Source organism: Dipodomys spectabilis, unplaced genomic scaffold, assembly GCF_019054845.1.
Source record: "Dipodomys spectabilis isolate Male_0828 unplaced genomic scaffold, ASM1905484v1 ptg000045l, whole genome shotgun sequence".
NCBI lineage: Eukaryota > Metazoa > Chordata > Mammalia > Rodentia > Heteromyidae > Dipodomys > Dipodomys spectabilis.
Window position 1 is genome coordinate 5,612,888 of NW_024870722.1, and position 14,927 is coordinate 5,627,814.

Here is a 14,927-nt window from a genome sequence, read left to right on the forward strand (position 1 = left end):
GCACAGATAACAGAGCCTAGACAGAGATAACGTGGGATTAGAAAGGAAAACGGGACCAAATGCAGACAGGCCAGAGTGAAGAGACATCCAGGAAAGTATCTCTTAAACTACTTAAGGAGTATCATGAGATTGCTCTCACTCTGTGATAGGATTATGCTTTATTTACCCTGTAAAGAGCTGGATAAATGTGCTAGGTCTAGGGCCTGGTAACTAAGGGAAGAGTTGGGGGAAAATAACAGCAACAATGATGCCCCTTCCCTTAGCTCTGGGCTCAAGAGTGGTTCCCCATCTGCGTTCTTACGTGACCTCATCAGAAGTGACCATCCTTGACAAATACAAGAGCTCCTAAGGATGTCTCAACAGTGTTTCCTACTATTCAGATGGAAGGAAATTAGAAACCTGAACTGCCTGCATTATTGCCTCAAATCACCTCTTAAAAATGAGTAGACAATGATCCGCAGCAACATAAGACAAACTTTATACGAAGTATTGAAAAATAGAGAGAGATCAGACACAAATGCCTACTATAGTTTCAACTTGGTGCATATTCAAATACTTAGTAGATAAAGCATATTTACAAAACATATGTATGGTAGAAAGAATTACAATACAGAGAATATCCATGCTTCTACCACTTATTTTTAAAAAATATAACTATGAACCATTTTTTTTTTTTGCCATGAACAAAGCCACATTCTGAAGTTTCACTCCTAGGTAAATATCCAAAAGAAACAAAAGCATTTGCTCACCCAAAAGCTCATACATGAGTTCATAGCAGCATTGTTTATAATAGACAAAAGCTTATCATCAGCTAGTCAATGGACAAAACGAGTGAGAATGTTGAAATGAGTAACATTGATCAAGGCGCACTGTATTCATAAACTGCTTTGTACAGCTACTTAGAGTGAATAAAAATATTCAAAAAAGTGGTCTAAGAATGAAGTATTAGCACGTGTCAATATGCATGGAACTTAGAAACACAACAGTAAGTGGAGGGGTGGGAGAGAAAAATAACCACAGTAGACAGCCTATAGTTCCATTTATATGAAATTCAAGATAGTCCATTCTACATAGACAAAAAGTAGGCAGTGAGCACATGCCAAGGGCTGGAGCAATTTAGGGAAACTGAGGTGACACTGCAAATAAATTTGATGAAAACGTTCTAAAATTAATGATAGAGTGGTTTGTTCAACTTTGTTAAGCTAAAGTGTTGAATTGTACCTTTGCAATGTGTGAATTGAGTGGAATGTGAATTGTACCATAATAAAGAGGTTTAAAAAAATAACATTTAAAAAAATAGCAGCCATAATTTTTCCATTAGGAAGAACGATGTTAGAGATGAAGTTGTAGATTCATTCCAGGGTTTTCAGTTGCCTCTTTACTCTTCAAGACTGTCTGTGTCCTGAGGGAACTTTAATGAAAGTCCTGTTCTCAGTGCTCCCAAAAGCTGAAAAACTGAAGCTGTTGTGCCAACCATAGCCAAATGCTGTCATTCAGTATCAGAAGGGTTGGGTATGTGGCTCAAGTAGTAGATAACCAGCCTAGCAAGCATGAGTTCTTGAGTTCAAACCTCAGTTCTGCCAAAAATAAATAAGCAAATAAATTTTAATTGAGATCCTAACTCCATTCCCATTTTCTTTGGTAACAAAGCGATTTACGCCACGTGGACTGGGTGAAGTCATATTTGAACATTTGGAGTGAGCTTCAGGCTTACATCAAGGAACACCATACCACAGGCCTTACCTGGAGCAAGACAGTGAGTACAAGGCCTTCTTCTACCTGAACATGGAAAGGCCATAACAATTTCATAAAAACTTGCATAGCTGTGGACTAGAGTATCATACCTTAGAATTTACCTCAAGGAAAGGATAGAATAAAATGTACATGAGAAACCCTTATCATTTGTCATGGGGAAATGTGGGAGCATTTAAATGCATAGAGCAAGATGCAACTAAGTTGATGAATTATTTTTTTCCTCTGCTTACAACATTATGGATTTTGAGAAAAGGATCCATAAACTTTCCAAGGGTTTTAATAAGGAAGAGGAAATGTGGATGTGTGGGTGTTTCTGTAGACTAATTGGAATTATTTTTTATCCATTTCAAATAAGATAGTTTTGTAATAGATTGGTGTGTCATAAAGGGGAATTGTCATATCTTTGCCATGGAGATAAGTCATTAGAGAATGCTAAACTGAAAATCAGGAGCCTTTGCATCTGTTATTATTTTATAATAGCCAAATTCAAGAGGCATAAGAATTCATTCATAGAAAATAATGTCAACAAATGTTAATTGTGTATGGTACCCATGGAAAATGAAAAGAAAATTACTTTTAAATAGTTTGAATACCATCAGTACAATGTACAAAGCTGAGTAATTGTGTTTGTGAATATAAAAGAGAAGTTGATTATTAATTAGAGAAAAATAAACGTAATTGTTTTCCTTTGTCCTAAGATGAATACTTACTGTGTTCATTTGAAATATGTGCTTTGTAAAGAATGGGAAGGTGGTTTAGAGTCAGAGTATTTGCCTAGCATGCATGATGCCCTGGGTTCAGTTCTCACTGAGAAGGAGAGACAGACAGACCAACAGATTCACAGAGAGAGAGACACATAGATACAAAGACAGAGATAAGGTAGAGCTGAGACACAGACACAGAGAATTCATAGAAAGAAAAACATTTGTACACACACCCTACATACATAGTACTAAAACCCATTGCACAAAATAGTCCTCTGTTTCTTACCACATAAAACACTCAGATATTTTCTGTTGTAATTTTATGTGTCATTTTTTTAACATTCTGGGTGAAACAAACTAAATTAATTTCATCCACAGCATCACATCCCACATTCTGAAAAAAAATGTATTATAAAACATGTATTACATTTCAACACGATAATGGTTTTCTTCTATTCTCAAATTCAGTGTTCAATTTTGTACTCTGAAGGGTTTTGAGAATGCTGTTGGGATCCTGAGTTTCCAAGGGTGCATTGTGCTACCGAATAACCCTCTCCCCTATCCCCAACCCCAGCCCCACCCCCCAGCCAGCAGCTGGAGCTGAGCTTGCCGGTTTTCCCACCTCCTAACTCTTAGGCCACAGCTGTGCCCAAGCAACAGCTCTGAAGCCAGGAGCTGTTCAAGACAATTGGAGAGTCCATCTGTGTGTGCACAAGTGGGTGAATCCAAGTGTGCTGGGGTAGTGGTCGAGATGTTTGGGGGTGAGCAGCAGCTGAGGCGTCATCTGCCCAGATTTCTTGTGATAAATGGAATTCTTGTCGTTTCTCTAGAGTAGAACTCATAAACTAGAAGGCTCTACTGCAGAAATGACTTAACAGTTATCCGTTTGTAGTTTTGTTCTTGCTCTTGTGGGATTCACATCGAGTCCTCAGCACTAAGGCTCACATACACTTAGTTGAATACAATGATCTTTCGGCACAAACCCATTGGAGAAACTGTTATTTATCAAGGAACCAGCAGTTGGCCGGATTTTTAATTCTATTGGGAATTCTTAGAACCTGATGACTGCAGTCTTGATCTTACACTTAAAGTTACGAAAAATAATTGATGTTTCCCCCAGGAATTGTCCAGAACACCAACTAGTTTATTCTCTTTTGTATGAATCTGGCTAGAAAAAAAATGATGGAGAGAATTTCATAAATAGGATAGATAGTCTTTGTCCTTTTTGTACTAGTTCTGGGACTTGAACTCAGGGCCTGGGCACTGTCCCTGAGCTTCTTTTGCTCAAGACTAGCACTCAACTACTTGAGCTATAGCACTACTTCTGGCTTTTGTTTTTGAGGGGTGGGGAGGTTGTCAATTGGAGGTAAGAATCAGATGGACTTTCCTGCCTGGGTTGGCTTTGAACTGTTATCCTCAGATCTTAGCCTCCTGAGATTACAGGCATAAACCACCAGCACCCAGCAACTAGATTATTTTATTAATTTTCTAGAATTAAATGTATTGTCATAGTTCTGTCTTTTCATGCACCTGAATCACTTTAGTTTTGGCAACAGCTACATTGCAGTTATTCATAGAGTTTAATAAAACTGCAGCTGGATAAATATATATAATTTTACTTAATGGCAATGTAATTCTTGTTTCTTTTCTTTTCTTGACAAATTAGCTTCTGTTCAAGGCTAGCACTCTACCACTTGAGCCAAAGCACCCACCACTTTTGGCCTTTTCTGCGTATTTTATTGTGGAGTTGAGAGTTTGGGCTAGCTTTGAACTGCAATCCTCAGATCTCAGCCTCTTGAGTAGCTAGCACTCCAGATGTGAGCTACCAGCACCCAGCTGGCAATATATTTCTTAGTGCAATATCAGTGCATTTAAAAATCAATCATATATGCTCATTGTTATCCATCCCAACAACTCCAACAACACTTGAAAAAAAGGAAAATCATTAGAGCTGGTTACTAGGATTAAAAAATAAATAAATAAATAAATAAATGGCAGAAATTAAGCATGCTGGCACTCACCTGTTATCCCAGCTTCTTGAGAGGCTGAGAACCTAGCCTGAGCCAGCCTGAAAACAGCAGTTTGAGAGACCCCATTTCAACTGAAAAGGTGGGGGGAATGATAATGGGTATGGGATGACACTTGTCATCCTAGCTATAGAGGAATGTATAAATAAGAGGCAAACAGTCCAGGCTGACTCAAGCAAAAAGTGGTCCTATTTCATCTATGGAAACAGAACACTACTGACACTTCGCGTTCCCGTGAAGGGTACTTACATGCAGGTGATATAAAAAGGTGGTCCCAGAGGACCAGAAGTGTGGCCTAATTGATAGAGCACCTGCCTAGCAAGTGCAAGGCTTCGAGTTCAATCAAGACCTCCAAAACAAAACAAAACAAAAAAAAGATGGTGTGACACAAGTAGAGAAACACAAAGCCAAACTAATAATCAAGGCTACTTAGCAAGACAATTTATGCCGAGTGTCTGGATCACTTCAGCAAATTAGATTGTGTTCCCTACGAGCTATGATTCTGGCTTTGCTATAATGGCTTGACCCGCTTTCATCAAACCTTTCTTTAAAACATTTTTTAAAAATAATTCTACATCATAGGCTAAATGCAGTTGCTCAAGCCCGTAATCCTAGCTACTTAGGAAGCAGTGATGGAGGAATCAAGTTTCCAGGCCAGCCCAGGCACAAGTGTTTGCAAGCTTCCATCTCAACCGAATGGCTGAGTGCCATGTTGTACACCTGTTTTCCCCAGCTATGGGGAAAGCACAATAGCTGGGCACATGATGCATGCCTGTCATCTCCAGAGACACAGGAGGATCACAAGTAGAAAGATCACAGCCTGAATCAGTCCAAGCATTAAAAAAAAGCAAGACCCTATCTTGAAAGTAACCAACACAAAAAGAGGCTAGAGGAGAGGCTCAAATAGTAGAGCATCTGCCTTCCCCTGAGTTCAATCCCCAGTACAGTAATAATAATATTAACAATAGCAATAATTATAACTATCCTTTTACATGTTGAACGTAAGTCACCACCCATATTTTGGAGGCTCCTGCTACATTTTCCTTGTTATCTTTAAGTAATTGTACAAAAGGGTTTCAATTCCTCATGTCAGTTTATGAGTACAACGCATCTTGATCAATAGCACCTACATTCATGGAATGGATACGTCATGAAGACTGTGGATGTCAAAGACTAACTCAGTGGTTTCCACAGACCCAAGTCAGTCACTCCCTGGGTGTTTTCCAGTGCAAAGCTGTTAGTACTTCTCTGAAGTAACCCTGTTTCTTGTTCTGTGTTTTTATTTCTTCAGCAAGTGTCAAAGCTGTGAGAGGAATCCAGGCCACCAAAGCAGCAGCATTCAAAGTCCAGGGGAGGGTAGGAGGAACAGGGAGGTGTAGAGCCCATCAGAAGTCACAGATACCACCTGGAGATTTGGGGTTTTCGTGACCTTCCCTTTTCTGCGGAGCCTTCAGTGCCACATTACCTTCAGAACTGTGGGACTATCATTTTAGATCAGCTACCTATAAGTGGTACCACTGGGATTTCATGGAAACCCAAACTGGCAGCAGTGTTCTCTTGTTTCTATAGATGAAATGGAAGATAGTTCCCAAATGGGCTTTTTCTAAAAAAAAAATAAATTAATAAACCTCTGCTTTAACATATTATAAAACACTTCATTTTGTGGTATTATTAACAATCCTGTTTTCTTGAAAGTTTCCCAAGAACTTTTTATTTTCATTGGCAGAAGAAATCTCAAATTTTTAATAAGTGATAAAAATAAAAGACTAGAAACTAAAGTCATAAATCCACTTTGGCTTACGCTTATGTTGTACTGGGTGGCCATCTGTTAGTTTATGTGCCATCTTCTCTCTTGACTATAGTTGTCTTGCAATGAAAGCGTGATATAAATATGAATGTAAAACTCCCAAGTTCTTATAGAAGCTGACACATTTGGAAACATATCAATTTCGCTAAGTTATTGATCAAAGTATTCATCTTACAGAAAATAGAAATTCATTTTGATACCAAAAATCCTAACAAATTCTAAAGTCATGAAGCCACCCACCAGTGGCTCACACCGGTAATCCTAGCTACTTTGGAGGCTAAGATCTAAGAATCCTGGTTCGAAGGCAACCCAGGCAGACAAATCCAAAAGACAACACTTATCTCCAATTAACCAGCCAAAAGCTAAAAGTGAAGATGTGGTTCAAGTGGTAGAATACCGGCCTTAAGCCAAAAAACTAAGCAGTTGCTCAAGCCCCTGAGTTAAATCCCAGTACTGGCACCAAACAACAACGACAACAACAATAATGTCACGAATTGGAGGTTATTTTTTTCTGCCCAGAAGATTGTCTATTGATGTATGTGAACTAAAGACCAAATGACAGTTGTTTCTTTTCTTCATTTGCTCCTATTACCATATTGAGAGGTTTATCACCCGTGTGTTTTATGTGTCATTTGAAGCCAGGTTGTTTGGTATTTTAAAAAAAATTAGCAGCGTTTTATTTTCTATGGTCAGTTAGAAGACATTGTGAGTTCCTATCCCTGCAGCATGAAGATATAAGTGTACATATGACTGCAATGGCCTGGTGATTTTTAAACTCTTAAGTGTATGGCTGGGCACATGTCAGTTGTCCTGGCTACCCAGAGATTGTTCATGGTAAGCTCGCTGATTAATGGCCCAGCGTGTTTCAGCAACCAACAGCTAGAGATAACTCAACCAGAAACAGAAGGGGCTGAGTGTGTGTCCAAAGAGGAAAGCTGTGGGGGAGGGAAAACCTCATTAATGTCACCATGTGTCAGCTGGTTCATTTTTGTACCTTTATCTATGATCTCCACAAATGCTTCAAGATCGGTGGCTCAAAACGTTACTATCACTAAGCTAGTTTTATAGAAGACAGATCTCAACAAAAGCTCTGTCGTAAGCAATATAATTCACCTGTTCTAGCTATTGCATGCTATTTTTATTTTCTTGATCTCTTCCTTTGAAAAGTTGGTTTAAAAAATACTAACCAAGAGATATTGGTTACCTATCTATTCTTAAAGTTGGAGGTTAAGGCTGTTTATCTACCCACTTACCTATTTATATCTGTGTCTATATATTTCCTCTTTGCTTAAATTCCTTCAGACTCTTCTTTTAGGTTAAACAAACCTACAAAACACCTAACCCAGGCCTAAACCACAGAAGCGTATTCACTGGTCCCCCTACAAGTACCCGATAAGTACAAACTCAACAAAATGAATCCTTGGAGTAAGTTCAATAGCTTACTTAGATGAAAATTGATACCTGAATTAACTGGGTAACTCAAACTCTGGTGTTTGTGGTGGGCAGAGCAAGTAAAAGTGTATTGCTAATTGCAGATCTTGTTGTCATATGTAGGCAAAGCAGATTCCATTTAGGAACAGGAAGGAATTTCTCTTTCATAATAAAATCCCAATTCTAAGATAAGAAAACGATTGGCAGTTTTTTTAAGAAGTAGCACTGAATGAAAACAAATGATAGTGTACAGCAGTATACAACCGATTATATGTAATATAGGCATATATGTATTATATGTAACCAAAAAAATTACAAACTTGCCATGTGCTACTTACAATGGTTTTATTATTTGATAGCTGTAGTTCATACATTTAAAAACAGAAGAGACAGCTGTTCCCAGGACACTGAAATTAATTCAAGGAAGGGGATTTGCAGTACATTAACTTTTTAAAAAGTCTTTTGTGCCAGACTAACAAAAAAAAAAGACTATCTAATCAAACATCTGCTCTCAAAATTAATCTTAATAGACCTTAAAAGCAGCAGCTCTCATTTTTTTGTGCTGTGTTCTTACAGCATAAGCGAACTTTTGCACCAAGGTGAATGCAGCCATTTAAAATCATAAATATGCTGCTTTTTTTAAAAGGTTGTATGTCATTGTTATATGATTTTAATAGAATGTCTTTTTCAATTGTGCCTGATCTGAGACTCTAAGATACTTGAGATTCATTTTATCAACATCACAAAGAAGTGGGGGTTTTGTTGTTGTTGTTCCAAAAGCATTTATGCAGGGGTCATTGTGCTTTGCTCTGGTTAAATCCTTCTCCCAGTTCTGCTGCAGGATTTCTACCTTCAGTGGCCAGCATCACTTTCCAATCTGTTTCCATCAGACCTTACACAGGTCACGTGACATCACCATCCTAGGTAGGCCCTGAGCACGCAAAAATAAGATTCTACACTGTGACAATGAAATGGAAGTCATTGTTCTGCTAAAGCGTATGATGAAAGAATTTATGATGAAAAGTGTCCTTTGAAAAAGGCTAAAACTATTTAGATCATTGCACGTCAACAATGTCACTTCTTAAAGGTCCTTGCCTAGGGCTGGGAAGTTGGCTCAGTGGTAGAGCGCTTGCCTTGCATGCCTGAGGCCCTGGGTTCGATTCCTCGCACCACATAAGAAAAAAGCTGGAAGTGGCGCTGTGGCTCAAGTGGTAGAGTGCTAGCCTTGATCTGAAGAGCTGAGGGACAGCGCTCAGGCCCAGAGTTCAGGCCCCACGACCGGACCGAAAATAAAAATAAATTTAAAAAAAAAAAAAAAGGTCCTTGCCTATTCTGCACATGCAGCTCTGACCATGTAGCGTCTGTTCAGAGACACAAGTGCAGTCTGCAGGCTAACGTTGCACTTTCTCATTACTTAAATGGTATACTACAGGAAAGTGAACCCTGTCAAGTGTCATCCCCTCAGTGTTCCAGGGCTGGAACTGTGGGCTCAGAGAACTCCACACAGCTCTACCCACTCAAGGTTCTCCTTCTGTATCTCTAAAGGACCCTAACTCAAATTGAGAAGAATGAAAAATCTACCCTCTTACAGCACCCTCTCTCCTTGAGATCCTCCGTTGCCTCTTTCAAACTAGAAGTAATGAGCCACTCACTGGGCACCTGAGGTATGAGATGCCAAGTCTGGTTCCCTTCCAGTCTAACCTGGTGCTTTACCTCCACCATGACACCTGGCCTTTAAAAGGAAATGCACTGAGGACCAGTATTCTTCCATCCCAGGAGAGTCAAGACCTCATTCCAGAACAACTTAAGCATTCAAAGGAGAGCCAAGACTTCCTTACAAGAATCCCCATTATTGCACCCCACCCTGCTTTCCTTCTCCCTCCCTTCCTCCCCTTCCAGATGTTCCTTCCACAAAGCCTGAGCTTGAGAATTTGTTTAAAAAGATTTCTACCTGCTTCTAATGTTCAGATAAGTTTGGGAACCTCTGGCACTGAGCCCATCATGACTGAGCTTTAAATATCTACTGCACAAGAGAAAGCAATCAGTACCTGGCACACACTAGATGCTTCTGAATTCTCAGCTCCTTCCCCTTGCCAGATTATCTCTCCTGGTTTTTTCCCTGGGTTGCCTGAAGACTTGGTGTCAGGCTGGGACTCTAGTCTAGTTGGCTGCCCCTTGTGGCCAGGCTCTTGTTAGAAGGAAGAAAGCTTGGGTGAAGTGTGTACTGTAATACCCTACAGAAAGAGGAGAGGAGGAAGACAAAGATAAATTCCCCTGCAGCGGGGAGCCACCGAGAGCCAGTTAAGAGGAGGTCTAATCAGTTTGATTTCCAGTCCACTGTTCAGTAAAGCCCCTGAATGCTAATTGAAAAGTAACCTTGGAAACCAGAGCCTGGTATTGTACCAAACAAGAACGAGCCAGAACGTACAAAAGGCAAGTCCAAGGCAGAGTTTCAGTGGGTCCTGAGGGCCCTTATTTTGGGGGACTTTTATTTCCAACATTTGTTGCAGTAAATCCTTTGTCTGCTATCCAAGGTCAGCCATCTGAACGGATCAAAGTTCTCAAAAGTTGAATATGCGGTTTTAGTTTCCATGTCTTTTAGTGGCTTTGAGGGGAGAGGCTCCAAATTCTGACAGCAAAGGAAACATCTAAATCATTTTAAGATTTAGAAGCTGTATCATCTCTCCTTTCCATAAAATAGGAAGGAGAATGTTAAAGAATTTTCTGAAATGTTGGTGGAAGGACCTGTCTCTTCACCAATGACATGAATTATTACAAACTTAGGAGCAAAAAGAATAGTCTCGGGGTCTTAGTAGTTAGCAAGATTGGAATATCAGTTGATGTACTAAGCTTGTACTATAAGCTTTTTATGATTCAAGCAAATTCTTAAATTGCATCCTGGTAACATGATAGAAAACATTTAAGAACTGGAGGGAAAACTGGTTGGTCTGTGAAATCATTTTCTACTTGACCCCAGAATCCTGAAAGAGCCAGGAGGGGTTTCCTGGCCAAAAAATAAAAACCACTGCCAATAACTTTAGAGAAGACTTCCAGCCTACTAAGTTTTGAAGACATACATTCTGAATAAGAGAAGATAATTCCGGATAATTCTACACTGAATAGGCATTACATAAGTACTTTGAAAATCACTTGTTTTTAAAAATTACTGTAGATGAAAACTTCCTGATTTTGACACCTTGTGAAAATTGAGTTGTTTTTAAAAAATGAAAATATGCTGCACTCCTTAGTATTTAGCACTTGTGTAATGTTTAACTTTTATATCTGGTACTAAAAATATGTAGAGCTGTTCTACATATCCACCACTCCCAATTTTGAGGATTTTTTTTAATAGAGTCTCACTTTGTAGCCCAGGCTGGCATGAAGCTCAAAATCTTCCTGCCTCAGCCTCCTGAGTGCTGAAGTTACAGGTATATGCCACCATGTCTGGTTCTGGCTTTTAAAAGCTGTGTTGAGGAAGTAGAAAGGTGGCTCAAGTGGTAGAGGACTAGCCTTGAACAAAGGCTAGCAAGAGCATGAGGTGCTAAGTTCAAGCCCCAGTACTGACATGAAAGGAAAAAAAAAGCTGAGTTGGTATATAGTTCACCAGGTGTTAAAAATATATTGGTAGAGCCAGGTGCTAGTGGCTGACTGACTGTAATCCTAGTTACTCAAGAGGCAGTCTGAGGGGCTGGGAAGATGGTTCAGTGGTAGACTGCTTGCATCACATACATGAGGCCCGGGGTTTGATTCCTCAGTACCACATAAACAGAAAAAGCCAGAAGTGGCATTGTAGCTCAAGAGGTAGGAAAGCACCCAGGCCCAGAGTTCAAGCCCTACAACTAACAGAAAAAAAAAGAGGTAGCCCGATTATGGTTCAAAACCAACCCAAGCAGAAAAGTCCATGAGTTATATACATGAATACATATATTGTATATAGTATATGCTATATTATATAATCTATAGCATATATTAATATATAATGTTGTATATGTTACTATTTTATTCTTTTTTTTTTTTTTTGTCGGTCATGGGCCTTGAACTCTGGGCCTGGGCGCTGTCCCTCAGCTCTTCAGCTCAAGGCGAGCACTCTACCACTTGAGCTACAGCGCCACTTCCGGTTTTCTAGTGGTTTATTGGAGATAGGAGTCTCACGGTCTTTCCTGCCCGGGCTGGCTTTGAACCGCGATCCTCAGATCTCAGCCTCCTGAGTAGCTAGGATTACAGGCGTGAGCCACCGGTGCCCGGCTTACTATTTTATTCTTATATATTATTATATGCTATATTATACAATATAATATATAATACATAGTATATACAAATACATATATAAATATATGTAAAGATATATTTATAAATTTTAATATGTAATATAATAGTGTATAGTATGTAATATTTTACTATATAATATATATATTATTAAATATATCTCCACCTATATACTATTATATTGACCAAAATATATATTATTATGTCCATATACATGTGGATATAACTCCAAGTTTGTTACATATGTTTCTGTCTTACTAGTTTTAAGCTCTTTCCAGGGCAATTTCTTTGAGAACCCTTCTCATTCTAAAATGGATCCTCCCTCTTGTGATCCGCCCTCTATTGCCATTTGAGTTTGTTAGACCTTCATGTTGAAAACAAAGGTTGCACTTCACACAGCAGAGAAAGTTAGAATGAGCACAGATGTTGCTCAGGAAATACCTGATATTCTGTTGGTCTACTTGCAGTTCACAAGTATGGCTCCCCGATCTTCTCTACCTTCAGTGTTCACAATCACCCAGGCCATGCGTGTGCTTTGTTTGGGGGCTAGCTTGAGGCTTGCATGCTTTGAAAATGAATTCCAGACATTTTCAGCATTGTTCCCTTTAGCTGCTCAGGAACATCTTGCAACCATTGAATATTTTTTTCATCTCTTTCTCTACTTCTCATCAGTAGTTATAATACCTACTATCCATATAAAAGCTAATCTTCTTATCTGTTGGACCACTATTTTATGATTCTAAGTTGGCTAAGGCCTACTTTCATTCCTATTCTAGCCTTAGACATGACATGAACTTGTGGATATAGCTTGGTGTGTGTGTGTGTGTGTGTGTGTGTGTGTGTGTGTGTGTTGGCATTGGGGCTTCTAGATACTTAAAATCAACTGATAGTCAGGCTTTTTATTCCCAAGGCAGATCTTGCTTTCATCCAAGGGCTCCCGGGCAGCCCCATGAGGCACAGGTGTGCCCTCTGGCATCCCCTGGGGAATCTTGAGCCCTAGTCCCTAACTGGCAACAGATCCTCAGGTACTCTGGCAAAACCTCAGCTGGGGCTTCAGTGTCAATGTGGTTTCCCATCTTCTGCCTACCACAGGGTCCTGTAGCATCTACCACATCAGCATTTTCTGTCCTGTCATCTGGGCCTGGCCTTCCACCACCTCCCCCTCCACCGCCTCCTCCAGGACCACCTCCACTTTTTGAGAATGAAGGCAGGAAAGAGGAGTCCTCTCCTTCACGATCAGCTTTATTTGCCCAGCTCAACCAGGGAGAAGCCATCACAAAAGGTGAAAAAACAATTACTTGAAGCTTCTTTTCCTTGTAGCTCCAACACACAGATTCCCCCAGAGCCCCAGAGACAGCACCATTTCCATCTCCAGCACCTGGAAGGAGAGAAGCTGAGGCTGGGGAGCGGGGGGAGGGGAGTCTACAGCGTTCAGGTCTGGGTAGTCAGTCTCAGTGGGCTGCCACATGGACAAACTCAGAGACAATGGTTCCTATTCAGTACTGTTAACACCACTCACTTACCCCTCCTGCCCAGTGCTTCAGCATTAGCCTCTAGAACCAAGGCATCTAGAATATTCTATGTGTGCACAAAAATACCACAAAGTAACTCCTTCATACAGTTAATCTATGCTAATAAAAAGTGTATTTGAACCAGATTGCTGGTAGTTTATGCTTATAATCCTAGCTATTCAGGAGGTTGAGTTCTGAGGATTGTGGTTCAAAGCCAACCTAAGCAGGTAGACTTTTATTTCCAATTAACCAACAAAACGTCAGAAGTAGAAATAGGATTCAAGTAGAACAATGCCAGCCTTGAACAAAAAAGTGAGAAGCTGAGGCTTAGAATTCAAGCTTCATTAACTGGTACCAAAAGAAAAAAAAAAAAGATAGGCAATAGCACCTCTGTCCTGAAGTAGTGTACTTATTGGCTGGTTGAAGAATTTCATCATTCGCTGGCACTGGTGGCTCACACTTGTAATTCTAGGAACTCAGGAAGCTGAGATCTGAGAATTGTGGTTCAAAGCCAGCCCAGGCACACTGTTATCTCCAATATAATACTCAAAAAAGCCAAAAGTGGCACTGTGGCTCAAGTGGTACAGCACTAGCCTTGAGCACAAAGAGGCTCAGAGACAGAGTCCAGACCCTGAGTTCAAGCCCTATGACTGGTAAAAAAAAAAAAAAAAAAGAATTTCATCACCAAACTTCCTTTCTCATGGTGGATGGTTAATTTTATTGTGTGTGGGTGCTGGTCCTGGAGCTAAGGGCATAGGTTTTACCTTTATCACTAGCTCCCACTGGCTCTACTATCTCCTAGACATTCACCTGCAGCATTAAAGAATGGGCTTAGAACCATAAAGTCAATTCCATGTTCTGACACAAACTCATTAGGATGTTCTAACATTTTAGGCTATATTGGGCAAATGATTTAGCCATGAAAGAAGTAAAACCACGAAATCCTCTTTAATGAGGTGGCTTCTGGATATGGAGGGAGTGGGGGTTGCTTTTTTGTTTGCTGCAAAATTTTTATCATCCCATATCTTTAAAGAGAATTCCTCAGGCTAAACATACACACACACACACACACACACACACACACACACACACACACACACACACACATTACTTTTCATCATCAGGATTCAAACTCAGCATCTTGACCTAGAACACTGGACTGTTAGGAAAATTATCATTGCCAAGTGTTGTTGTAGACACCTCCCTTTGCATAAAATACAAAGAAATGTGTCCATCCGTGTCACCCTCATAGGGCTTCGGCATGTCACGGATGACCAAAAGATTTACAAGAACCCCAACCTGCGTGCTCAAGGACAGATTCCATCTCCCACCAAAACCCATTCCCCAGGCCCCACGTCTCCCAAATCTCACGCTCCTCAGAAACATGCTCCCGTGTTTGAATTGGAAGGAAAAAAGTGGAGAGTGG

At 40.0% G+C, this 14,927-nt stretch overlaps 1 protein-coding gene across 1 annotated transcript in view; it reads left to right on the plus strand.

The window, feature by feature from the left end:
- The window catches only part of Cap2 (cyclase associated actin cytoskeleton regulatory protein 2), a 124,616-nt gene that overhangs the window by 98,921 nt on the left and 10,768 nt on the right, over positions 1–14,927 (plus strand). Inside the window, exons 7-9 of the mRNA XM_042678524.1 lie at positions 1,651–1,756; positions 13,083–13,272; positions 14,754–14,926. Of these exons, the coding sequence (XP_042534458.1) occupies positions 1,651–1,756; positions 13,083–13,272; positions 14,754–14,926 (469 nt within the window). The remainder of the gene's footprint in view (positions 1–1,650; positions 1,757–13,082; positions 13,273–14,753; position 14,927) is intronic.